Source organism: Chlamydotis macqueenii, chromosome 13 (genome assembly GCF_036417535.1).
Source record: "Chlamydotis macqueenii isolate bChlMac1 chromosome 13, bChlMac1.mat, whole genome shotgun sequence".
Lineage (NCBI taxonomy): Eukaryota > Metazoa > Chordata > Aves > Otidiformes > Otididae > Chlamydotis > Chlamydotis macqueenii.
The window spans coordinates 8,075,936-8,102,715 of record NC_141568.1 but is presented as its reverse complement, the minus strand read 5'-3'; the positions used below and the strand labels follow the sequence as shown (position 1 = coordinate 8,102,715).

Below are 26,780 nucleotides of genomic sequence, written 5' to 3'. Positions count from 1 at the left end.
TCACTGAATGATACCATAGATATCAACAAGAAAAAACTTCTGAACCTATTACAATGGGCAGCCTCTGAGATTTGTGAGAAACACACCAACAAATAACAGAAACCATGGCTCACAAACAACTAAATGATGATCCCTTTAAAGTGTCCAAGCTTTCTTTCACCTGACACAACGTTGAGTGGGCTACTCAAAATGTTATTTACTTCCTAGCCTTCTTATGACAGTGTGCAGCAGTGGGATCCTCACACTGCATTCAGGTCAAAACTCAGTTACTGTTTGTGAGGTCCTACCATGAGCATAGGCAGGTTCTTTTATAATTACCTTTTTAATATAGACTCAAGCCTTTTCAGACATACTGGGAAATAGAGAGGGGAAGTGTGCATTCGTTAGCTGTGTTGCGTCAGGTTACAAGAAGGGTCTTCTAAAACTCTCTCTTCTCCCACTCCGTACATCCCATGCACAGACACGCAACAGATCAATCTGCTGGGGAACTGCAAAGCTAGTGCAGGACTGACTGGGAGAGGGTATTTCTCTTAGCCTAGAGCAATGCTTTTAGCCAAGTTCTAAATCTCTGAACTAAGGGTTTTAATGGAATTTGTGTTTTCCTGATTCTCCAGGCACTGCAGCCGTGGAGCTGTTGTCTTCATTTTGATTGACTGATAATTCTTGGTATTCGGCTTCACTTGCCAAACAACAAGCATTCCAGTGGCTAGCTAAGCCCCCTGCCCAAGTAGCAGAACTGCCACAATACCTAGAAATTCTCATGACTTATTAGTCAAAGCAATAGCTGAAAATATAGACAAGATCTTGAAATGTGATCAAATGGTGATCTGACCACAATAAATATTTTCCAGGCACAGAGCATAGGAATCTCAAGGACAAAGCTGTGAGCTCTATCTGACAGAGGTAATTACCCGTACCAACTGCATTCTTTAGAAATGAAGAAGTATGAGGCAATTTTATCACCTAATGGGAAAGGGCATAAAGCCAGAAAGGCTCTTTATGGTTTACCAAGAATATAAATACAGTAATTGAATCATCACCCGGCACATGCTCTACTAAAGTTATCTATATTGTATATTCCTTTAAAAAATACAAGGACACTAATTAGAAAGGAAGAGAGACATAATTACTCTTCAGAATAAGCCTTCAGCTACAATGTACTTTTTAATGCCATTAATACCTCTGCTTATGATTTCATTTATTTAATTTTATTTAGCTTTTTATTGTAAAAATGACTATAGGCGTTATTAGCAATAATTCTAACATTTTAAGGAGTTACTTTGGTGCATCAGATAATTACCTCTAATTAGAGCTGAGTAAATTTCAGTAAGTTTTAGAAAGAGAAGGAAATAAGCCTTTATAGAGGTTTAAACAGGAGAAGCACAAGAATATTGAACTTTCTCGCTTGACTCTTTTTTCTCTGGCTTAGTGGAACGCAAACTAGATAATCCATCATTTTTGCACAGAAGCACTGAATTTTGTAAGGTAGTTTTTATTCATTTGCACATAAATACGGGGTTACACGGTACTCCATAAATTCTAATGGGTTGCAGAGCATTTGCCATTGGTCAGTGGAGAGCTGGTATGTCATGTAAAACTAGTTTGCAGTTCTCAGACATATCACAAACTTTCCTGTTAGCATTTTTCACAGCTCAAGAATAGCAGGAGAGGTGATCCACATGGTTAATAGCATGGGAGTGGCCATATTGTGAGGAAATATGAATGAGAATAGAGTACACTTACAAAACAATCTTATATAAAATGGTCTCAGTAGTTCAGGAGCAAGCATTAAAATTCAGGAATGGGACGCTGAATAGAAGTTAGCAACTTCTGATTTCAGAGGAAGGCTCATAAGACAGCTGCAAATAAAGCATCTGAGAAATTCAGTGCAAAAAAAAAAGTCTGAGGAGGTATTAAACATAATTATGGCAAGGGAAAGGAGAGAGATTTGCATGAACAGTGTAACTTATTTTATTTCTTGTTTTAGGGTGTTGTAAAGCCAGGCTAGACATCTTAGTTCTGGATTTGTAAATGTTGATTTCACAAAATCATACTGGAATTGAGAGTGCTCTTCAAAGCTTAAACCACAAAACATTAGGATACTAGGTGGTGCTTTAGAAGGGAATAAGGCCTCTGGGGCACAAAACAGATAAGGATTTAAGAAAAGAATACAGACAGGAGTCATTAGTGAAAACTTCCTTGACTAATTCAGACTAATTCATGTGAAGTATGTTTGTTAATTGCTGTGAGAAAAATGGAGGCATGGTTGACCTGACAATATGCATATTATATTAGCAAAATGAGTGCATTGTTAAACGGAACAACTAACAATTGGCCATCTGCACTTTGAACATTTGGATTAGAATTTCTGAAGAAAATATGATTAATCTTAAAAATACTGTGTAGTATTCATCTAGTTTGATAAGCTGAATTCATCTACTTCTAAGCAGAATGTGACTATCTAAAATCAGTTTCTTTCTGTAAGGCTGAAGCAGGAGAGTAGAGGTTTGTAACTGAATATCATTTTAGTCAATCTCCTTTAAGCACATTTCTCTCTAGAATAAAGACTCTACTCAGAGTAGCATGCTTTGAGCTTCTAGTAAAGTTGCTAGATAGATTCAGTAATAAATTATTGTTTAATAAAAATTTTTATTGAAGCATTTTGATGTTTCTTCTGTCAGTAAGGATTTCATTTGAGCTATTAATTATTTTACTTCAATCATGAAATCATTTAAAATAAAAAAAAATCAAAATGTTCCAGACATCTTGTCCTCAATCAGTCTGCTTATTGTTATTATTGTTGCTGCTAGTCATTATAACATTTCATAGCTAATTATAATTGACAATAAGACCTTGCATATCTAAGTCAATATTTTATAACATTTTAATATGCATGATGTATTAGCATATTAACAATATAATTGCTCTAGAGCATGGGCCAGATTCCTGACTGTTTTATGCTAGTGCAGCTCCCTTGATTAAGCTGAAATTGAGCAACACAGCAGCAAATCATGCCCTGGTACATTTGTTGTGTCTTAAAACTTTTCTTCAGTTTTATTCCTGCCTGTTCCCTGGTTTATTTTTTAAGACAATCCTTTTCTGTCCCTTAATGACACCACATTATTTTGTGGAAACTTTTTCTCATGGTTATATTTAGAAATTAGTACCTGTTACTTCCTCAAAATGATTAAGGCATTACACTACCTCAGAAAATCTGGACTCCTAATTAGATTTGTGGTGCTGTGATCCAGAAGAAGTAAAGATCCAGTAGCATTTCATCACACTTTTATTATTGCTAGTGTGTATAATAAAGGTAACACAAAGACGTGATTCCCTGTTTTCCTAACTCTTTTTTCCTACTTATTGTTAACTGCCACAAGGGAGTGGAAAAAACTTTTTTCAGAAGCTTTTAGTAGACTCTGACTTATGCTAAAATGATGGGCCTATAGAATAGAGCTTCCCAGTTAGAGATGCTTCTAGAGATTACAGATGCTAGTTTGCTATTGCTTATTCTCGAAGTTAAATGTATTTTCCCCCCTTTTTCTTTAATTTGCATTGATTTTTGCAAAAAATGTAACTATATAGATTCAAACATTTCTAGCTTGCCTTTCTTTATAAGTCCACTGCTAATAGTTGCTAAAACTTTAACCCTGTTTTTAATGTTTGCACTTGTAACAGTTCGCCACTGAAATACATAACACAGTTCATTTACTGAAAGTGACAGAACTGCAACTGCATCCTGGCTTGCATCCTCGTTAGAGAGAAAGAAGGCTCAATAACACGGCACTGTATCAGAAATATAGGTTGTTTTCTGCCAGCATTTCTTTCAGTTTGGTCTCTGGATAGATGTGTGGGTGGAAGGATGTTGGTTGTGTACTTTTTTTATTTGTTTTCCCTTAAGGATTTACTTAGGATCTCTGAATAAAAGAGAATTGTTTTCATTGTCATAAACCTGACATGACTGTAGCAGCTTCCAATACAACTCGCTCAAGCAGCTATACTAATAATTTATTTTGAATTATGTATTTGTTTACTCATATTGATGTGTCACATATATCTTGATTATGTGTCACTATGAATATAAAGCTTACTCTGGTCAAAATTAGATATGCAGCAGAACAGTCTCTAAGGACATGCTGTTTGCATCCAGAGCTTCTGACAAGACAAGTACCCGTAATTGCTACTCAAATATTGAAAAGGTGCTACAGTTTCTGATTAGGATGCCCCTTCTAACTCTTTTCAAGCCTCATCTCATCCCCTTGCTCCCCCTACTTTAACATACCCACTTCTCTCTCCTAATGCATATCCCGTGCAGTCCAGTCACTCTTCTATGCAATGTGTAGGTTACATGTAATGAGCACTCACGTGTTACCTACTACATCTAGTATCTACCATATCTGCTAGTGTTTTCTATTTGGAGTCCATGAAAAGGAATAGGAAGTGGTGAAACTAAGGTGTATTTTTCAAAACACAAACATTGAGATTAAAGGGAGACTGCCATTCAAAGTGATTTATAATAACCAGAAGCCCTTGAGTTTCTGGGCTGTTGGGTTTTTGGGAGGGTGGCATGAGGAGTGGGGGTTGCCTATGCTTCCCATTCCCCTCCAGCTCTAAGGTGGATATGAATTAGTTTCAACAACCTCTGCTCCTTCAAGGACAAAATTACAGCTTGCTTACCGTGGCCCCTGGTTCTCAATCACACTGCAGCAGCAGATAATTTTTGCTCTCTTATCCTGCATGGCTAAATTTAAACAGAAAGGTGTCTTTTGATTTTCCCTTATAACCAGGGTTATGGTAGGAGAGACCCTCTTCACAGCTGTAAACTACATTTGAGGGGATGTTTTCCTCTTCCAATCTATCTCTGCATTCAGGCAAGACAATATAATGCATATACACCAAACAAAATATGATACTTCTGCAAAAAATTACAAACATTTCCAGTTTTGCAAATAGATCTTTCAATTCACAGAGGACCAGAGGTAATTACAGAGTAACTATTTGTTACTCTTCTGAATAACTGTACAGCTTAATGGTACAAAAAATAACAGACGTTGCATTTCAATGTCAAATTATAGCCTGCCCTCAGATAAGCAAAACGGGGGCTAACTGATTCCATCAATATGTATTGTATCTATGTGAAAATAATATACTAACTTTTAAAAAATATAGTTTGATTATCAGTGTTGATACCTTTAAGTTAACAAAGTTACCCAGTTTAAGTCCCTGTTTTAATTTAAATTATATTTACATTTTAAATCTTAAGTTATTTTAAATGTAGGAAATGTAGTATTAAGGACAAGGACTAGATTAAACTTCCAGAATAGAAGAAACCTGACTAACTTCAGTAGAAGCTGAATCAGGCCTTGAAGTGAAAGGGGAAAGTGCCAGCATAGTCTGTTTGGTGACGATGTTCTTTGGTGACATGACTTTGCCACTATGATGGCAAAGAACTCAGGGTGAGGAGGAATGGCACTGATTGTCAATGATTTGTTTGAACTCTATCTTAAGGGTCTTTTCCAACCTACAGGATTCTATGATTTTAAAAAGTTATCCATTTGGTCTTTTTGCTGGCATGTTTCATTTATCTGAAGATTGTAGGTAATTGATTCAAAATTCATATAGGTTCTGGGCTATATTAAACAATTGTTATGTTTTGCATGCACTAATGTGGGAAAAAACAAAACTCCATAGAAAATGAAAGTAAGTGAAAAATTTGATGTCTGAACAGGGCCTGAAGAATATGACTTCATGTAATTAATGTTTTCTGGCATGTCTTGTGCGTCTGTGACAGAAATTTTATTCTTTCTTTTCTTCAGCAACGTGAAAGTATAATCTGTCCTTTAGTCCCAAGCTATGCGTCTTATATATTGATTAAAGGTTGGTATGTGGTCTATCTTGGTCACCTCTTTACAGATGGAGTTGCTGAACTTTGGAAACCTCTTAACTACTAATTCAGCTTTGAAGTAAAAAACTTGAAAATGTAGTCTGTCCTGTTTCCCCTCCTCCTTGTCCTTCTTTCCAGGATACGCAGTCAAAATGCACTCCTCATGCTCCACCTGGTTAGTGGGTATGCATGGTTCTTCTGCATTTGTCCATGCCTGTGGAAGCATGCATTTTGCAAGAGTCTGATGTCTTTTTCATGGCAATGAGAGGTAGAAATGTGGACAAAAATGAAAGAGGTGGAAGATGTTGAGCAAGTTCTTGGTTAAACTTGTGACAGTCTTATTAACGAGGAAGTAAAAGTAGAACATAACATAGTTTTGGTCTTGACTTGTTCATCTTTTTTTCTGGAGACCATAATAAAAGAAACCAAGTGATCTACTGAACAGAGACAAAACTCTTCAACGCCATTATTATTTTTCTCCCAAATAATAACTTAAGGAACAAACCTGAGAAATATGTTTCACGTCTTTTTCTTTCTGCCTCCCTCCCACACACATGTACGCGCAGAGACTTGCCACAATCTGTACTCCTCTAATATGTTCCAATGTGCTGAAATAAATGTAAATGGAACACTAATTTTGAAGTAGTGTTTGTTTCTTGTTTTAACAACTCATGCAGAAGCCTTTCTGCTATGCATTGATATGTTTATAATATTTTATAGATATTCCACAACTTGTAGTATTTTTTCATACTTTAAAAATACAAGCTTTTCAAGGGGGATCTAAATCTTCGTAATGACCAATTCTGTTTGGGTTTTTTTTTGTTTGGTTGCTTGACTTTTACCTTAATTCAGAAATAGCTTATGTTCTGTTACTTTTTACAGAAGTACTGCCAATTACTGATGTCTTTTCCTGACAATTTCAGAGTCGGTTTCAGGCACTCAGTCACTGTTGAATCAGATCATTACACAACACTTCAGACCAATGAACACAGTATTTGCTGCAGTATGTGATTTCTGTAGTTAAACTTCAAGATAAATAAAATGTCAGTTTCACAATAGTATCTCTGTTTCTCAGTATTCTTGAAGGTAGATTTGTCAGTTTTATATGGCAAAAAAAAAAAATGTTACAAGCCGTGGTGTTACAGAGGTAAAGGATTGCACAAAGAAAACAACAACATAAATACAAACAGGAGAAATAAACTTATCCTACACGTAGATTGTCTTAGTGAAGTCATCAGATCTTGGTAAAGTCATGGGGAATGGATCTGTTAAAATACAAATTAATAAGTTTGAAATATAAGGCATGTAAAACAAGTGCTGTTGTTTTTATTAATTGAGTGATACAGGTTTTGTTTTGATTTCTCTGTTTGAACTAGGACTTCCTCTACTTCTGACTTAAAATATTACTATAGTAGAAATTTCACTGATTCAGAGAAGCATGAAATAATAATTTCCAAGCCATGTGGTGATGGCAATAATAAGAATAAAAGATGTGTTATTTTCTAGGAGTCTACTTTCTATTAAGATACTTAGTTTTAGTTAAAATGCAAGTCAAATTATGACTTTTTAAAGAGATCTTTAAAGTTATTTTGGATTATTTAATTAAACAAAGGAAAACTGGACTAAACTGGACTTCCTTGGATTAAACAAATGATGAACTTCATTTTGTGCAGCAAATAATTCTCTTTTTTAAAGACCACTGCTCTGTAAGAACACTTGTATGTGCATCTGTCAAGGAAATACAGTGGAGAAGTGTTTTAAGCATGTTTATGAAGTGTTTAAGTGTTATAGGGGTTGAGTAGCTCTTTCTATGATTTTGCATAAAATAATTGGAACTTAAGCAATCGGTCTTACTATCTACCTGGTACGTTGAAGACCAGGAAAATAAGACTCTGTCTCCTTTAATTCTATTGACTGCATGGTTCATTGGGAAAAAACCTCAAACCAACAAAAAAAAATACCCAAGTAATTAAAACTTAGTTTGTCATTAGTTTAGAAGGAACTGACTCTCCATTCATACAAATGAGGAAAAGTTCTGAACATTGATTACTAATCAGTATGAAGGCCAGCTGTGTGATGGACAGCTGCCCATGCAAAGGCAACAGTTTGTGCACTCTGTGGATCAGAGTGGATCCACCTCAATCACTTTCTGCTTTTAGCTCAAGGATATTGGGCATTGCTGACAGAGGTGGATTCAGACTTGAGGGACATCCTCTGTGTAGATGTTTTACCACTGAGAAGTTTGCAGACATTAGAAGTATGAAAATGGATAGGTGAAACTATTTTATCTTCACCAAGTTTTCATCCATGAGTGAAAACTTGATTTCCTTAGTGAGAATTCACTGATTTGTTTGAGTAGGTATGCTTAGGGTGATTTTTTTTTTTTTTACAGGGAAAACAGCATAAAGTAAATTTTCATTTAAAAATTTACAATGGCAAAACAATGCAATGTATTCAGTGTGGTGGGCAGTACAAGCAGTAGATAAAAATCCCTCTCCATCTTTGTCTTTCTCCCTTTCTCAACAATAAATTTCATCATTGTCACAAGAACCCTAATAGGCAGTGAATATCCCCTTGTTTGGAGATTTCCAAACCAGTTGGGTCTCTCTTGTGTTTAGTAAATTAATTTTTTAAATTAATTCTCATCAAGTTTCTAATTATAATATCTTTACATTTAATGTTTGTATTTCTGATGAAAGACAAACATTTTGGGGGCAGTCACAAGGGACATGAATAATTTCTTTAGAAGCTTATCTAATTAATTACATTTCTCTGTAATGTCTTTAAAATTTGAACTGCCATCATTTCATTAATTTAGATAAAAGTAAATCTTTAGTGTTTAAATATGACACCAGCGCTGAGAATTCTGATAAGCTCAAGATTCATTGTCTGTATTTTTATCAAGTTAACATTAAAAAATGTGTTTAAAATGTTTAGGATTCATGATTTGCACATTAGCTGTTTTTTTTTTTTTTTTCATATATATTATTATTTCATGGCACAAGTGCTCACCTCACCTGTTAATAAGTAAGATCATATGATGCAGAATGGACATAAATATTACTCTTATAATACTTTGGTGGGAATTTCTTTTTGTTCATGTATCTTTCTGAACTAAAACTTTGGACTCGTTCAAATGGGAACTATTCGAAGTCTGGTGTCTTGTAATCTTCCGTATCCTATACAGATGTAATTTTAGTATTTCAGGCTATCCAGCAAACATAAACCTTTGTTTATAGCACTAGTACATTTGGTGATAGCCTGGTTCTCTGTCTTTCGAAATAAATATTTTTATGCTATTTCAAAGTAATGTTAGTAGAGCAATTTAAATTTACATGAGTGGAGCCTCAAAAATTATGGTTGTCTTTAGCATACGAGGAAAATAAAGGATGCTAAAGGTACAGTTTGCTTAGGTCACAACAGTACTAACTCTGATGTAAACCACAAAAAATACAGTGTGTATAGTGATTCTTCCTTTGATCATCTCTGGCACTGGTAGGGCTGCCACCAGTTGCTACTTACCCACTGGTGGAGCCTGACCTACTTCTGCTTTGTAGATATTTGTTACGAGAAGTACATTGAATACTGGGCAATAGAAACTCCTGTTCTGCCTTCCCTTAGCCAGTTATGTATTGCCAGATAACAGAACCCACATAGACTGATGGCAGCTTTGGGCACCTCCTAGGCTGTCACAACAACTGGGAGTAAGTCGGTACCCTGACTTATGGTAGCAGCTTTCTTGCCTGCGGTAATAATTTAGGTAAAAGCACGTAGTTCAATTACAAGTCAGACCCAGAGTTTAACTCACAGTGTGCATTTCTTCAAACTGTTGATGATATAAACAACATAGAATACTATAGTTGTAAAATAATACTGAAAGTTGGATTTTTAAACTAGTATTGAATTACTTGTAGAGGTATGCATGTGCCATAGAATAAACTCTTCAGATCAGCTCGTCATCTTAGTTTAAACTGAATTTGTGTTTTTCTTCTCCGGGGAAAAAGAATCTGAAATATTTTAAATAGTCTCTTAAAGTAAATCAGCTATACTGAATTGAAGGGAGGACACTAGAAACTGACTCTGAAATTTATGCAAAGTAGAATTTGAACTGTTGATTTAGCTTTTCTTTCCTTACAGCTTAACAAGGTTATTCTACTCTTTACAGTGCTAAACACTTTTATGCAAAATAGCTCTAGATTATAAATAATGAAGCTTCATTTTAGTGAAGAAGGAAGTTCACAGGTCATATCTTTGGTCAGTGGCAGATGAACCAAAGTACTTGAATAGTCCGAAGTACTATCCAGTTTTGCTTAGGTCAGTCTACCATCTATCTTTCTCACAATGTGGGTCTCCACATTAATCGTATTTGTAATGAAGAAATAATAGATGTGCAGTCAGAACAGCTAATAGAGTAAAATGCTCTGTGCTCTGCCAAAGATAAACAAAGAAATAAATCTATCTTGTTTACAGCCTTCCCTTTTACATGTATAATGGACTTTATCAATAAAACAATACAAACTTCATCAAAGAAAAATCTTACCAATTTAGTCCAAGAAAAGTCTTCATTGAACTAATCTCCAACAAATGCTGTTTGCAATTGGGATCTATTTATTCTTTTCAGCCGTAAAATACTGGACATCATTCTTTATCTTATGCTCCAACTTTACGATCCATTACAGATAAGACAACCCAATTAAGCAAGGACAGAAGACAGGAAGAGCATGGTTACCGTCTAAGCATTTATGCATCAGTCCCAAATTAAATATAGTTACCTTTTATGCTTTGATTTCCTTTCTTAGGGAACCACAGTCAAGTGTCCCGGGTGCCTGTTGCTATCAAAGTTCTTGATGTAAATGACAATGCTCCTGAGTTTGCATCAGAGCCTGAAGCCTTTTTGTGTGAGAATGGGAAGCCTGGGCAAGTAAGTATCTCCATGTTTTCCTGTTGTGTACTTTGATGTGTGAGAATGGGATGCAGTTGCTACCTGCCATCTTATCTTTATTCCCAAAATATGTGCCTAGGTGTTCATGCTAATAGCTCTTGCATTCATTTAAGATAAAACTATGATTGTATTCTGTGCTACATCTCTCTACATATGAACATGCATATTTTTTTAAGTATAGGTTTTATATTAAGGGTAGGTATCTTGGGACAATATCCAGAAAAAAATGCTGTATCTTTAAGCACTCACTATTTCCTTTCCACTCTGTTTGTGTTAATAGGTAAAAGTATAATCCAGCCTGAATTCCAATGCAGTTATTGAACTATATTGCCACTGATCACAGGTGTAATTTAGAAGAAACACTTAAAACAATAAAATTTCCCCTGACCAGTATCTCAGTTCTAATCTCTACCTATTTGGTTGTTACTCACTTTTCTATGACAACTGGGAAAAAAACCAAGAAAGCAAATCAGAACTTGATGGAAAGTCAAATAAATTGTGCAATTATAACTGTGTTTAAAGTATCTAAAGAGGGATGGAGTGTTGGAGATGTAGAGTTCAAGTTTTCATTATATTCGCACCAAAAAAAAGACTTAACAGGTTATTTACTTTTTGATTTAATGAAACAAAAGGGTTGGCAGAAGAATTTACAGAACACTCTACAAGGTGAATTAAACATAGCAAGATATCAGAAGCAAGATTTAATCCGTATAGCATTTTTTAAAGAAAATTAAATGGATTTCTTAAAAGGCATCCATTCTGAAGGACAAAGGTACAGAAATAGAGAAGAATCTCATATGCCACATAAATGACAAGACAAAGATTCAACAGACTTTTTAGAAAGTAATGCAGTATAAATGAGATTTAACTTTTGTCCAGCTTGAGAAACACTGTATGTTACAACAATTCACTGTTTTTAAACTTTCTAATTTATTTCTAGATTGTGACATTTTATTTAAATAAACAGCAGCTGACAACATGACAGTAGTCTTGTTAATCCGACTATTCCTGTGTCTCGTGGGTGTTAGGCATTAAATTCACTATTCTCCAAAGAAGGTTACCTGACAATAGAGTTAGAAATTATTTTCTTTTAGTAGTGTTAAATGACAACCTATATAGTAGTGTATGACAACCTCCCTCTGCCAAGACTGGATTGTTACAGAAGATGATTTGACTTCTTGCACCCCTTTTTGTTTATTAAAAAGGTGTCAAAAATGTGCCATTTAAAAAATTAGAATTCTCTCTAACTGCTGAAAAGCAGATTACTGAAATGTGCCCTTGTGGGCAGACAGTTATGTTACTGTTGGTATTTAAGTTCTTCTAGCTCAGAGTGGATTTCTGTTTAGCTCAGTGTGGATTTCAGATGCTGAGTAGTTACATTTTCTAGGATTTATTAAATTATAATGAGTATACCTTTGTCCAGGGCTCAGTAAGCTTCCCTGAAATCAGAAAACTCTGTTGCACAGTATTTTCTGAATATATTTATCTAGATATTCCTATCAAATTTCAGGAGGTATAAAAGAGGGTGGAAAAATGTTTGCATTTCATTTTGGAATAAAACAATAGATGAGATTATTAAGAGTCAGCTGGTAGAAGAGGGTTTTGTTTAAGGACTTGGGGAAAACTTTCATTAAACTGTGATTTTCTTCATCTTGCCATCATCTCTTACACTCTTGATCTGAGTCTGCCAGCATGGATGAGGTGGCACTGATCCTGCAATTTATTCAGTATTTTCAACAAATAACATTCTTGGAACAGTAACCAGTCCAGAATAATCACCAAGGTTAGGTTCTAAATTTAAGTTGTCATTCAAAAATTATCTGCTCCTCTAAAGATTTTAGTATCTACACTACGTGATTGGTTTTTCTGATGCTTATTATTCTATATTCAAATTTTGGAAGAAATCGTATTAATCAGTCAAGATGAAGAATTCAAAAAATTAAATATGTCTCAGCTATGAAATAGCTGATATGAGAAAGGCACTACTACATAGTAGGAAAAGCTTAATTTGGATAGTTCTTCAGATTAGGAGATCTCTTCAATGTTACATGTGCAGGAAAGGCACAATTGTGTTATGGTATTCCAATCTATTTACATTTGCAGTTCAATGTAACTCTAAGTTTAAATCAAATTTGTATTACCATAAGGTAGATTACATTTGAACCTTTTATGAAACCTTATTTGCAGCCCCTAAATATATTGAACCATCTATTCCAGTTCAGTTTCTAAGTGTTCTATTTTGGGTTCTGATATAATTGCAAGTGGCAACTGCAGCTGCTGATGATGTGACAGAATGTATTAAAAACTGTTGATGTATAACATCGCCAGATGCATTTTCTTTGCTTTAACCTGCCTCTAACAGTAGAGGTACTACAGCTAGTAGGGGAGGAAAGGGAGAGGAGGAGGAAACATATTTGTCCATGCACATATTTATGTGTTCTTTGCACATTTTTACACACAACAGAAAGTTGCCAGAAATGTTTTTTGTCAGGTTTAGGGGAAAAAAAAGAAAATGAACCTACTGTTACAGTACCGCTGAACTAAGCATAAACCAGTTCATACCTTTCCCCATTATTCCTTTTTTTTTTTTTTCCATAATTTCACTTAATAAAGCCAGAACATGCATGGGTTTGCTGGCTATAGCTGTACAGTTGATTATTCTCCAGCCCAGCTAAATTATTTTCCTAAACTCCTAGAACAGAACATCTGTATTGTTGAGTAAGAGAAGTCACTGTTCCTTAATCCATACCTAGACTTTTCCAGTAAAGTGCTGTTTGCTGAAAACAAAGCTACCAAATTTTCAAACATTTAAGTAGTGCAGACAATGATGTATCAGTGCTCAAGCCAGTGTTCAAACTAGAGCAATATAAAACTGAATACAATGCTCCTCCAGTCTTTCTCAATTTGTCTCTATTTTATTCAGTTCTCCTAATAGAACTGGCTTTTTCTAATGGAGGAAATCTTCAGATAGATCTTTGTCTCTCTAAAGAGTCAAAGCTCATCCAAATGGCAAAGTGTAGGGTCTAGAAGTAAAGGGCTGGCGCTAGCTGAAGAGGCAAAGTTAAAATTGTACTGTGATGAGTCTACCGCTTATGGTATTATGATTCTGCAAAGTAATTCGGAAAGACCCTTGAGCACCAATGTAACTGCAAAAGTTTTATCAGAGTTGAAAGAACAGTTTTAATAAAAGTAGGGAACAGTTTACTAATGATAAGGAACCATTCTAAGTTAGGTTAACAAGTTACATTGCAGGGAACAGTCTCATAGATTAAAATTGCTCATAGATAGTTCATTATGATTATACTGGTAATGTTTTACAAATACTATTTCAGGCATATGTGGCTTCGTAGAAGAGCAATAGAAACCTGCAGACTATAATGCTGAGTTGTCCTAGGGGATCATTTAACTGTTCATTTCGATACAGGGCTGCCTGTTAAGCAAAATATGTTGATTTACTATGTTTCTACTAAATGTATGTACAGAATCAAATATATGCATGAATTTTTAATACAACATCAAAGTTGAAATATTTCATGGAAGTATTTCAGAAATTTCAAGATTGAACAGCCAAAGAGTTATTAACTTTCACTCTAGTGTGTATGGATACATAGTGGAAAAGTTCAGTTCTTGCTTTCTTTATTGTTAGTATTGACCGATTTTGTATATGGAATACCTTTGTTATGCATCTTGTTACTAGGAAAGCAAAAACATCTGTAGTGGTAGGTAAGGCAGGTCAGCCCTGAAAAATTCTCTACCGTGTTATGAACCACAGATTAAGAGTTGTAGAATTACTTCAGTAGTGTTCCATTCATTACAGGATCACACAACACTGAGCAATAAAGTATGCTCATCAGCATACTAATAAAAGTGTGGTAATGAGAATTACTGGACTTTTCTCACCCCCATGGAGTAAAAGATAGAGCAGCTTTGTGTCACTGTATATATGTTATGGTTTGACGGGTTTTTTTAAGAGCTTATTTTAATGCAAACACACAAAGAAATAAGGTTGCTATGGGAACTCTTAATTCCTTGATGTGTGCGTGTAACACAACAAATGTAGTATTCCACTAAGCCTGTCTTATGCATATAATTTTTGGTGCATTTTCAGAGAAAGAATGATTTGGTAAACAATGAAGGGAATGGAGGGAAGGTACTGAATTACAAAAAAAAAAAGAATTCTACAGGACATTAAGAATTGTCCACAGTTCCTGAAAAAAAAAAAAGGACAAAGAATATGACAAGTATCTATTTCTTGCAAATTTCCAATCTGGATTATATTCTAAGTTTATTTCATAAAATTACCATGAGCTGAAATCCCATATTACTAATGCTCTTGGCTACTGGCTTTCAGGTGTATTGAAAACCTGGAGACAGTGAATTTTTACAGTCAACTCTCTCACATAATGCTGGAAAGAATAAACAGTTATGTAGCCAGCAGAGATAAAATTGCATAAACAGCTGATAAACGGCACCTATTATGTGCACTTGACCTTCCAGACTTCACTATGCCATTATCCTTTTTCCCTACTCCTTTCCTATTCTAGCAGTGTTTGAAAAATGAAATAATCATAAAATATATCTGTCTAAAGATACTTCTTTGGGATTCTACTCTAAATGGCACTTACTTGTGATGCAGAATTGCTAGTACCGAGTCCAGCTCTGGGTCCAACACACATGAATGGTTTAGTACCTCTCACCTCTGCAAAGAAAAAGTTGAAAATGTTCTGCATCTGTAAATGGAATCATCTCTGCAGTGAGACAGACAACATCTGCGTATATATTTTTCATCTGTTTATATTTTTTGACACTGTAACTCTCTTGGATCCATTATTCAGCTATTAAATTGGACATCTACTTCTTTAAGCAAAATCTGTGTTAGGCCTTTTTGTTCATCTTTTCTAATACATGTGCCTGAAATCACATGAATCAAGATTTTCACCTTGGCAAATGCACTTATGAAAAAAAAAAAGAATATATTTATGTGGTATTTAAACAATCTAAAATATTTTCCAGTAGATTTTTTGATAATAAATCTGGCCTATCCAGAATATGATTAGGCAAGGAATTAATTGTCTCAAATTCCTTCCTACGTTGTCTTACAAATTATATTATGCCTATATCAATACCTGCTCAAACATCTTTTTACATACACAATTTCAAATATTTATGTTTTTATGTTGCTTCTCTTGGTTGTCTAGTAAGATTTTATTCTTTCTTTGACGCTTGAAGAAGATAGAAGAAAGAATGGGATATTGTCTATTACCGTGTATGTAACATGGGAATTGATAGTCCTTTCTCTTGCAGTAAAAGCAGTATAAAATATTAGTTATTAGCATTTTGTTAGTGAAGCATTGAAAATTTAAAGTATAAATGTATGAATTTGGACAGCATCAGACACTGTTTTCATTTTTTACTCTACACTTAAAAAATGAAATTTGTAGTGATCTCTAATTTGAAGTTAATTGTCCAAGAAATTATTAGTCAGTTTCTTTCAGCATTACAAAAATAACTACATAGGACAAAAATGTTATTGAATTCAGTGCACATGGGAAAGGTCAATAATTCTCATGAAATTTGTTATAAACACCATCTAGCATGAGCTAAGTAACACTGAAATTCAGCTCTAAGTGCGAGATCTGGATCCATAGTTGTCTTTGTTTCTACTTCTCTGGAAAATACTTGGAATCTAAAGTAATTGCACCAAACATATAAAAAAAAATCTAACCTCATGATTATTTTAAGATAAAGTTTCCTCCTTTCCTATTCCTATGCAGCTTTGTATGATTTGAAGATGATAAACTGCAGTATGTTTCTGAGTAGTGTTGGAGGTAAAAGCCGTAAATGGAGGAAAATAGACTGCAAATACTGTAGTCATACAAATATGATACAAATCATATGAGGTGCTTCATACAAAGTTATTTGATTATTCAAAGTTGTTCAGACTATCCAAACACACTGTTCTTGTAACCTTAGTGTCTTGCATTATTCTGGGAATCATTTGTTAATAATGATTTTTTTTTTTTAAACAAACATGCGTTCCTAGTACTCAAATAACTGAGGTTTTCTTAAAATGAAAGGAAAAAATCCAAATAAAGATTTAGATATTTTCTTCTTTTTTTTCAGATTAGGTTATTTATCTTGTAAAACCTTACACCAAAAGTTAATTAAAAAAAAATATGTATTCAGTTAAGTAAAAAATGGTGTTGGGGGAAAGGAGAAAGGGTTAAAGATAGATTACACTTTTTGGTCCAGTGAGAAGCATGGCTATGTGAAGGAAAGGCTACCATAGGCATCATGAGTGTTTCTGAAACGATTTTCCTTCTTCTTTATTGCTGAATAATAATTTATTATTTGCCTAGATCAGCAGCAGTTTTTACTGGCCTCTCTCATGTACGTGTCTCTCCTTATTCTCAGCCTCCTTGTTCTGGAAGCACTTTAAATGGGCCAGATACAGTCCCTGCTCCCCAGACTTTCAGTCTAAGGTCTGTAAAAGCCTTGCAAGATTATAAATTAGCATTTTTGATCTGGCATGTAGACAAAAGAGAATGTGTCTGATAGAATGGAATGTTGTATTTAAAACTGTATGTTTATCTGGAGTGTGAATGCTTAATGAGGGCATTTTCTGTTGTAGGTAATTCAGATTGTCAGTGCCATTGACAAAGATGATCCTAAAAATGGGCATTATTTCCTATACAGTCTTCTTCCTGAAATGGTCAACAATCCAAATTTCACCATCAAGAAAAATGAAGGTAAATATAAAACATATATAATGTGTATCTGAAAAACTTAGTTTTTAATTTATTTGTTGACTTCCAGTTACTTTACTTGTTTGTCTCTTGAGCAATTACAATGTAGGTAATCTGTTTAATGGTACCTTCATTGTATCTCTTAAACTATTTCCAGTGTCTTTACAGTAGATAAGAAGAGAATAAAATTAATACTGAATTTAGATCCAGAAGACAGCTCACTGGCTTAAATAAAATTAAAGGATAGATTTACTGCCTGTTATGTTTCTATTAATTTGAAATTCCAGAGATACGCTGTAAGATGAGAGTCTGAAACTACATTGATAAATAAATGTTGATCCTTCATTGACTGGATATAGATGGGAGCATAAAATTAAGTATCTACTGAATCCCTGAAGGGAAACACCTTTTAAGCCTGTTTGTTGTGTGTGTAAGGGTTCCAAAGTATTTCAGTTGGGCACTTTTACTAGAAAGGGAAATCTGCCAGGTCAGCAAAGCCCAGAAGGGCACTTTGTATCACTGTGCTTTAGAGCACTTGTGGAAGGGCATAATGGCATTTTGTAGTACTACAGAAGTGGAATTCCATGTGTGATGGAAAAAAAAAAAAAAGACCCATTTAATATTGTTGAGCAATAAATTTACACTGATCCTTTTCTTTGGCACACAGATATGTTTGAAGGTCACATGAGAAAGAGCTAGGATTGATCACAAGAATGCTATAAATAGTGTGTCCTGTATTTGTACTTACTAGAATATTCAGCGAAGTTTTTCGATCTTGGCTTTCTTTTTTTTTTTTTTAACAAAATACTAAAACACTACTCTGTCAGGAATTTTAGTCAAATTCAGTCTCTTATTTGAAATGACAATGAAATCCCTATTTAGTCCATTGCTAATAGGAAGATGTATGTATAAGGTGTATGTGCTTAAGTGTAAAAGTAATACGTGAAATGTCAAAAAAAGAAAAAATGCTGCGTTCATTTTGTATTCTAGCTGTTCCAACCAAGAATAATGATGGCACCATTTTGTTAAATGATATTGTAAAACCTAAATTTTTAAATCTGCCTAAATATACACTGAATTTTTCTTTTCATTAGATATGTTTTTCTCTTATAGCATTCATGAAGTGTGTCTCTACTTGTACTTTCATGTAGGAAATAAGTCTCTATCTTTTCTGTGCTTACAGGAGAAGATAAAAAAAACCTCTTCAAAATGCATTTCATGATCATCAGTAGCATTACACAAATTGAATTAAACATCCTAAATGTGAGGTAGTTTGCTTTGCCCAGCATGAGAAAGTAAAAAAGGTCTTAGCATTTCTCTTTGTGTTTAATACTTAGCTCAAATCACTAATTAGCCTTGTCCTTCCAATCTGTTGCTTATTTAAGACCCACTCTTACTCCTAGTCACAGCCAATGGCAAAATGACTCCTGATCTGAGTGGGAGTGAGAAACCTTTCTATATAATATGGTTTAGAAAAAAAAAAAAGTCCAATTTTGTTACTGCAGTGCCACTCAGTTTTACACAGTTTTTAATGCATTTGAATCAGTTAAATGTGTAAATCCTCTTAAAACAACCAACTGAAATATCTTGAAAGTAAAAATCCACTTGAAGAGACTTTTCTGATTTAACCTTTCATTATCCAAGAATAAAATTCCAACTGTGCATACCATCCTTTTCCATCAAGATTGTTCAGCCTGGATGCAGCCTGGATGTAGTCCATGGTTGATGCTAGAACATCATCTCCCACAGGAAGCAAATATTCTTGTCAAAGCCAAAATCAGGGAATAATTTTGAGATGAGGTTCCATGTCCTTTAAACATTATAAATCTTTAGTAAGTCTTTATTTAGTTATGTCATTTAAACAAGGAACCTGACCATGACTTTGTCTTGCATGTATCTCCTAGATAAGCATGAGTGATTATTCTTGTTAAAAAAAACCTCCAGTATTCCTAAAAAATCTGAACTCACAAGTCAAATGTCTCCTTAGTTGTACTAATGAGTGTCTGGGTCCTGCAAAAGTCGGTTTGGTGAGGTTTATTAGAAGCAATGTAAGAAAACACCTATAACAAACCCTACTCTAATTTCTGGAGAATTGTGTTTCCGTTGATCAGATTAGTGCACAACCCAGTTAGGCTTGGAACAGAAAAACATTTCCTCACACTGGTGAGCAAAATCCTTTACATCTTTCTGACTGTGACCCAACCTCCACTTCCTCCCATATTCTTGGCCCTGCCAAATTCTTCAAGGCAGCAGAGACTGACTTGATGCTGAAGAAATGCTGTCCTCTTATGGATATTATAAATTAATTACATTTTCACAGGAAACCTAATATAGAAACTCAATCTTTTATTTGCTAATATTAGTTATTTTTTTTCTTTATTTAAATTATTTTTGATATCCTGCCTTTCTCCAGAATTCTCTCAAGTGCAGAGATAAACAGAAGTACCTATCCTCAAGAGGACTTGTGAAATGGCTTTACCCTTTTGAATTCTTCTTTTGTGCTTTCGGTAACGTTGTGGCATTTGGCAATTACTTCTCTAATTCAGGAAGTAATGAAGTTATCTAATCTGGTGGCACTGGTATGCAAACAATGCAGTTTGGCATCTGCCATGGAAAGCAAGCTGTGTTGTTCTGTTTCTATCCTTCATACTAAAGAATATATAAGATGCATCTATTTTGGAATTTTCTTTTGCTTTATGGAACATAAGCATAATCATTAATTAATTTGGTTAATTGCCTAAAGGCTAATTCTATTGTCTGAACTTTCCAGATTGGCCTAAGGCAAGTTCACATGATACTGGAGTAATTGACTGTGCTGCCCAAATATACGACGAATATTATGATCAGCTACATTGTTGTTGCCAGATATGTTTAACTGAGTGACACAATGGTGTATCTTCATCAGAAACCACAAAAAACTCACTTCTCCTAAGATTATATTGCGTACTATAGAAATTATCCTGTGATCATAGCAGGAGCCTTTAAACGATTTACCAGGATCCTTTATTTGTTTGTTCTATTAAATCTGCATATTTAAAATCCCTTCTGTGGATAAGGGATTGTAGCACAAAACTGTAGAGGCTGTAGTGCCTTTCTGATGTAAGTAATGTAAAAATTTAAATTTAAATGTCATCACACATCTCACTGAATGTCTGTAGATCATCTCTTAGCAATCTTTATTTTTTGTATTTCCTGATCTGTTCTTTCTGTTCTTTTCTGAGCTCAAATATCTGTTACTGAGTAGTTTTTCTTAGCCTTTGCGCTTTGCCTAAATGGGCACTAGTGACTGTCTGAGGTAAATCAATTCTACTCTCTCAAACTGTAATGCAAGGAACACTGATCATTTAGATTGCCAGATGCATAAACCTTTATCCTTTCACAAGAGATATAATAGAATTATGTCATAAAAATATAAGAAGTTAATACAACGTGAAAATCATATCATGTTTTCCATGTTAGTCCTGGAGAGTAAATCTGTGACTTCATGACATAACAAATCCTTGACTGCATAAACACATACAGACTGTCTGGTCACCTACTTTGCACAACCCTTTGCTGAGTTTCTGCATAGGAGCAGAAATGGGGAAAATGAAAATAAATGTTTTGTGTAGTGTTTCTGACAAGCTTCAAACCAGAAAAAAACCCTAAAACTTCAGATGAAAATATCTGCTGTTTAGACAGGTGTTGATACACTCTAGCAATGTGTTGTAGACTCCTGAGCTGAATGGAATTAACCCTTCCAGAAAGCTGTAGGATCACAATAAATGACAAAAAAACTGTCAGGAATTTAGACAACTGATAAGGATTTTGTACTGTCATGGCATCAGTAAATTGAAATAAGACCTCTGGAAATGTAATTAGCATTAGTTGACAGTCTTTTTTCAGGTGAATGGTCTTCACAAAGCGTTACCTAAAATCTCATACCAGTACACGGATCGTCTCCTGCATCCCAAACAATACGCTCACAGCAATACCTGTTTTCAGCATTGAATTCCTAGTGTTCTTAGGGTTTCCTTACTGAGAAGAGAATTTTGTGATAAAAGCATTTTCACAGATGTAAACATTTTGATATGCTGCCAATGCAATTTTTACTTTCAAAAACTAGCAAATAGGTCTTCGCCATAAATTAAAGAGACTTAACAATTTTCCCCAAAGATGCTCCCATTGCTGTTCCATTTTTGTTATGTCAAATTCTATTTCCTAATGGAATAAACCCTAAATCTACGGTGGCTTTGGATGCAGTAACTCTGCTGGCAGAAGAAGTGGTGCATCTTTACTGTATAAATGTGATGTTACATACCTCTTGCTAGAGCTTATGTAGTAGAAGCAATCACAGGGTTGCTTGGAACTTGGGCAGCCCTTATCTTTGGGTTAAGAGAACCATCTTAATGGCATGTGTTTGTATTCCTGCAGAAGCCCAACAGCCTTATAAGTAATCACCCTCCCCTCTCCCTAAAATATTTAATGTTCATCTGGTGATTCGAGCTCTAAATTTGGGCCAAACTGATTTTACTGAATGCATAGTGAAGAGGGTATTTTTCTTTTTAAATTGAAGCATTATATGTATTTCAGTGATTAAGTGTTCTGTTGGTTCTCTATAATGAACTTAATATTTACTGTCAGTCATGCTTAGTCTATTATACCTATGATACCTGTAATAGCTCCAAGAATATTCGTGTTTAAATGCCCATTTCTTTTGTTTTTTCCATCTAGCAAGTTTAATTTGTCACTTACGTCCTCATTGTGCTGCCTTGAAAGTACAGGCGATGTGTTGTGTGTTTTAAAGTAAATAGCCTGGTATAACAACTTCCATCACTAACTGGCTTCCATGCTTTTGTATGCTATGACATACCTTATTTTAAAATATTTGCTATTTCTTATCACCTCTTTACCATTAACAAATAATTCTGAACTATTTCGAAATAGCCACAGAAGACAATTACATTCAACCTCTCTAGATATTCCAAATAAGAAGAATAAAAACAAATGAACAGCACTACTTAATTTTTGAAAGTACTTCTGTGTCACTGTGTTTTTAATGTAACAAAACCTAGTTTTTTTTTTCCACATCTTTTTCCTGAAAATATTTTTAGCAGCATCTGTCAAATGCATACCTGGAGGGCGAGTCTTTTGTTCCCACAAGGGGAACTCTCATGTGTTAAAACGAGTTTCTTTCCCTGAATCAGTTTCCTTTTGCATTTCTCGATAAGTCACTCTGCCATTGTCTCAGCTGCCAGCTAAAGCTCCTTCTGTGTTTTTGATTGACTTTTCTTTCCAAATACACACCTCGGAGAGCTAAGAGGTGGCACTGCTATTTCATTGCCTTCCTTCCACTTTGCCCAATTTCAAAGTTAACCCACTGACCTCAGGTACAAATTGCCTTAGCAAGGACATCATTAAACCCATCATTTCTTGATGGATGTACAATGAACATTGAGAGTAACAGCACCCATATGGTCCCTTGGATATGAGCAGCAAATCCTCACACATTTTTGCAGTTTCACGCAATTTTTCAAGAGCCTTGGGAAACTTTGTGGCCCAGCTGCCATCTACAGCAGAGGGTGTTTCACAATGGCAATTCTCAAAGGAAAGCACATGCTTATATACTTCTAATGTGTCTAATTATCATCCTTATTTCTTTCATATATCAATAATTAGCCTTTCAAAGTACAGTTCTAAAACATACCAAATCACATCCTTGTTAGTGGTTTTCTTGAAAAGTAAAATTGAGTGATTTGATCAGAGATGTGTCTTGCATCCTGTAAGAACTTCTTTTTCTACCATATCAGTCAGTATTAGTGGTATGGAATAACATCTAGAAGACTGCATCTAAAATTGTCAAAAAATATGCTGCATAATCTAGGAAACAGCACTGATCAGCCTGTCTCTTAATAGGTGTAGTTTTGTCACCAGAATCACAGGGAATACTTGCATTGCAGGGTTCATTCAGTGTGGAAGTAGTAGAGTTAAAAATAAATTATTCCAAAGTATGAAAAAAACAACAAACACAAACTAAGGTATAATCTGGCACTTCTGTGCCAGAATCTGCCATCCACAGGCACACATCATGTTTCTCCAGGAGTGTTCATAGGATGAAAAAACGTATTGTAAATGTCATGCTACCAGTCTTTTGCTCAGCATGGCATTAAAACTGAAGCTATTTAAATAACAAAGTTCAACATTTTTATAAACCGAGCATACCAGAACAACCTCAGATTATTGATTTTTTTATGAATTATATAGTTAGTAATGAAATTATTAATATAAAATTGTTGAAAGACTTCATTTTTAGTGTGATTGAAAGATTTAAGATTTTTTTCAGTAAGTTTCAGTAATTTTTTTCAGTAATTTTTTTCTTATGTTATAAATTGTAAGTTATAAAACTTAAAGGAAGAAAGCATAAAGAAGACGTTGGTATTTTGCTGAGTAGAAAGGTCTATGTTTTATCAATTCAAATCATATGATAGTTATAGTAGCTAAGCTCCACGGAACATTTTAGTTCTGTGAATTTAGACTATTCTGACACAAAATCATATTTCAGAAAATTCTTAATTATACTTTGGATGCCTACTTACCTTTCTCGGTGAAAAACAAATGTGATTTAAAGGCCTGAACTACCACATTCTAGTTATCATCTACAAGTTATACTACACCGCTGGGTCTGAGTCGCTAAGAACGATGTGTCAAGTGTGTCTTGGTCTGTGTGCTGGAAAGCCTGTAACAATTATGATCTGACGATGTGGTGGTAAGACAGCTCTATGCTACCTTACCTCCATCACAGAGCAGGTAGGCAGGGATATCGTGGTCTGAAAAAGGAAAAGAGAGATTCAAGCTTCCACTCACTTAATATTCAAAAAGTGATGTTCAGCCAGCGCAAATACTTTTCCAGGAACGAGTGGTTGTGCATTAGTTGGTAAGTGTCAAGTCCCTGAAATAATTTGTTTTTGTAACAAAGGAAATGCAGTTCCTTATTTATTATTACTCAGGTTCCTTCATCCTTACTCCTATAGACAATTGACTTGATTGAAAGCCTTTGGATCAGAAACTATGTTAGATCATTTTTTGTAGGAAAAGTAATCAATGTTCTTATTTACATATCTGACAGAATTCTAAGATATAATGTCATCCCATGAAGCAATAGACTCTGTCTAAAGATTCAAAAAGATGAGCCCTTTCTCCTAGTGATAAAGTGATAAGCAACGTGAGGTGGAAATTGGTACTATAGATCTTCAGACTATTCTCAAATTCTAGAAGACTGGTAGAATTTTACGTTAATGGTAATATTACCAAGGGACCCCAATACATTCCAGTAATGCTCAGAAGTTCTATCTTGCCAGGCACTGAATGCATTTCCATTTCCATTGTATGATTTCACACTGCAGCTGAAGTAATGTATTCAGCTCCTCTATGCTATACAATGTTGTGGTCCTAGCAAGGTTACACTTTTCCATGGTACAGTGGTGTTAGTCCTATCTAGTCTGAGAATGTCGGTGAACATATTCTCAGTATATATCTTTCATACCTGAGAGCTTTCTACTTCCTTTCCCTCTTCTTTCTTTACTGTCATCACTATTGACTATCTTCTGTTATTCCCTGATGTTCTGTTTTTCCTTGATGTTGAATATCAATTGAGTGTGATTTGAAACAACTTCCCTGGCACAGAAGGATGTGATGTTACATTCTGAAGTGAAGATTACATTAATATAGGTGGGACAACAGCATTTTTTCCACTCCAGTCCTTTGTGTGCCACTTCCTTCACTGACACTTGCTTCTACTGTATTTCCCATCTTTCTTCTTGCATGCAGATCACTGCTCTTTCTGGACTTCTTTCTAATTAGTACCCCAGAACAGGTGAAGACTTAAGTGCAGTTCCTCTGCAAACATACTTTTTAGCCCTATCTGGATGATTTACACCTTCTTACAATTGTTATGTGCTTTTCACCACTTCAATAAAGAGATGATTCCTTCTTGGTACACATAGCTGCTCTAGCTGAAACTGGATGTCAGAAAAACAGAATCAACTCTTCAAAGGCTAACTCAACTACCAAGCTTCTCCACACTTTGACCATTCTGTCTGTTCTGTCCATCTGAAACCTTATTCACTCCTCTCCTGTATTCAGGATGCAGGGCTCCAGACAGATTCCCTCTCTCCTCCGCCCTAAGCCAGATGTGATCCATCAAGTCTTCATTCGACTGGACAGGCCAACCTGATGAAAGAACCAGCAAGGAGGGGGCCATCTGGTAAGCCGATTGTCCTCTTTTAGGCATCTTTAGGCTCTTCTTCAGCTCTGCTGTGCTCCCCAGCACGTCTGTACTTTTTATAGTTCTGTCACTGGCAAAGTGTTTCTCTGGGAGCAGTTCTGTTCCAAATGCTGTTTAACCTTTCAGTCCTGTTTTAGTTTAGATCTGTGATGACAACTTTCCAAGCCTCACAAATACAAACTTTCAGATAATTACAGAAGAGTTGTATATGCACATTGGAAAATAAGACTAATTTCCACCGCCTCACATCCTTGCAGAGAGCGTTTGTTAACATATGAATCAATCACAGTTACATAGCTATTTCAGGACATTGATGTAAACATGACCTAGCCCAAAACAACATAAAATGTAGGTGATGAAATACAGTACTGTATCTGAAATACATATACTGGGTATATGCAGCATACCATTATGCATACATGAACAAAGAGATGTTTACTTCACTCATTCTTAATTTATTATTTGTGCTGCTAGCAACATAATGTTGCCAAGGCATCAATTATGTTTCATTTTATAAATCAAACTAATTAAGAACCAGATGCAATTTGAGTGAAAAAGATGTGAGGTCAGAGTTGCGCACCACATGTACGACAGTGCTTACTCATGATGAGATGGATTGGACAGCTGTGAATTTTCCTGCTGTAGGAGTTTCATCATGCTCAGATAGTGTAACATACTTCTCTCTCTTTTTCCTGTTTATGTCTTTAATTTCTTAATAAAACTAAGGAAAAGTGAGCAACACTGCATGACTTTAAAAGACTAAGTAAGGGATAAAAGTTTATGAAAACAAAAGAGAAGAGGAGAATAATTTGGTCAGAAAATTAGCATGAAAAAAAAAGTCGGTTTTAGTAATAATATGGAACATGGATGAAAGAAATACCAGAGATAAGAACAAATTGAATCTTCAGTGTGACTTAATTTCAGACACATAATGGGGAAAATAAA

General features: G+C 35.0%; 1 protein-coding gene across 1 annotated transcript in view; it reads left to right on the top strand.

Moving 5' to 3' along the window:
* Positions 1-26,780, top strand: part of CDH8 (cadherin 8) — a 136,785-nt gene that overhangs the window by 91,057 nt on the left and 18,948 nt on the right. The window contains exons 8-9 of the mRNA XM_086757750.1: positions 10,684-10,805; positions 17,458-17,575. Coding sequence (XP_086613876.1) covers positions 10,684-10,805; positions 17,458-17,575 — 240 coding nt within the window. The remainder of the gene's footprint in view (positions 1-10,683; positions 10,806-17,457; positions 17,576-26,780) is intronic.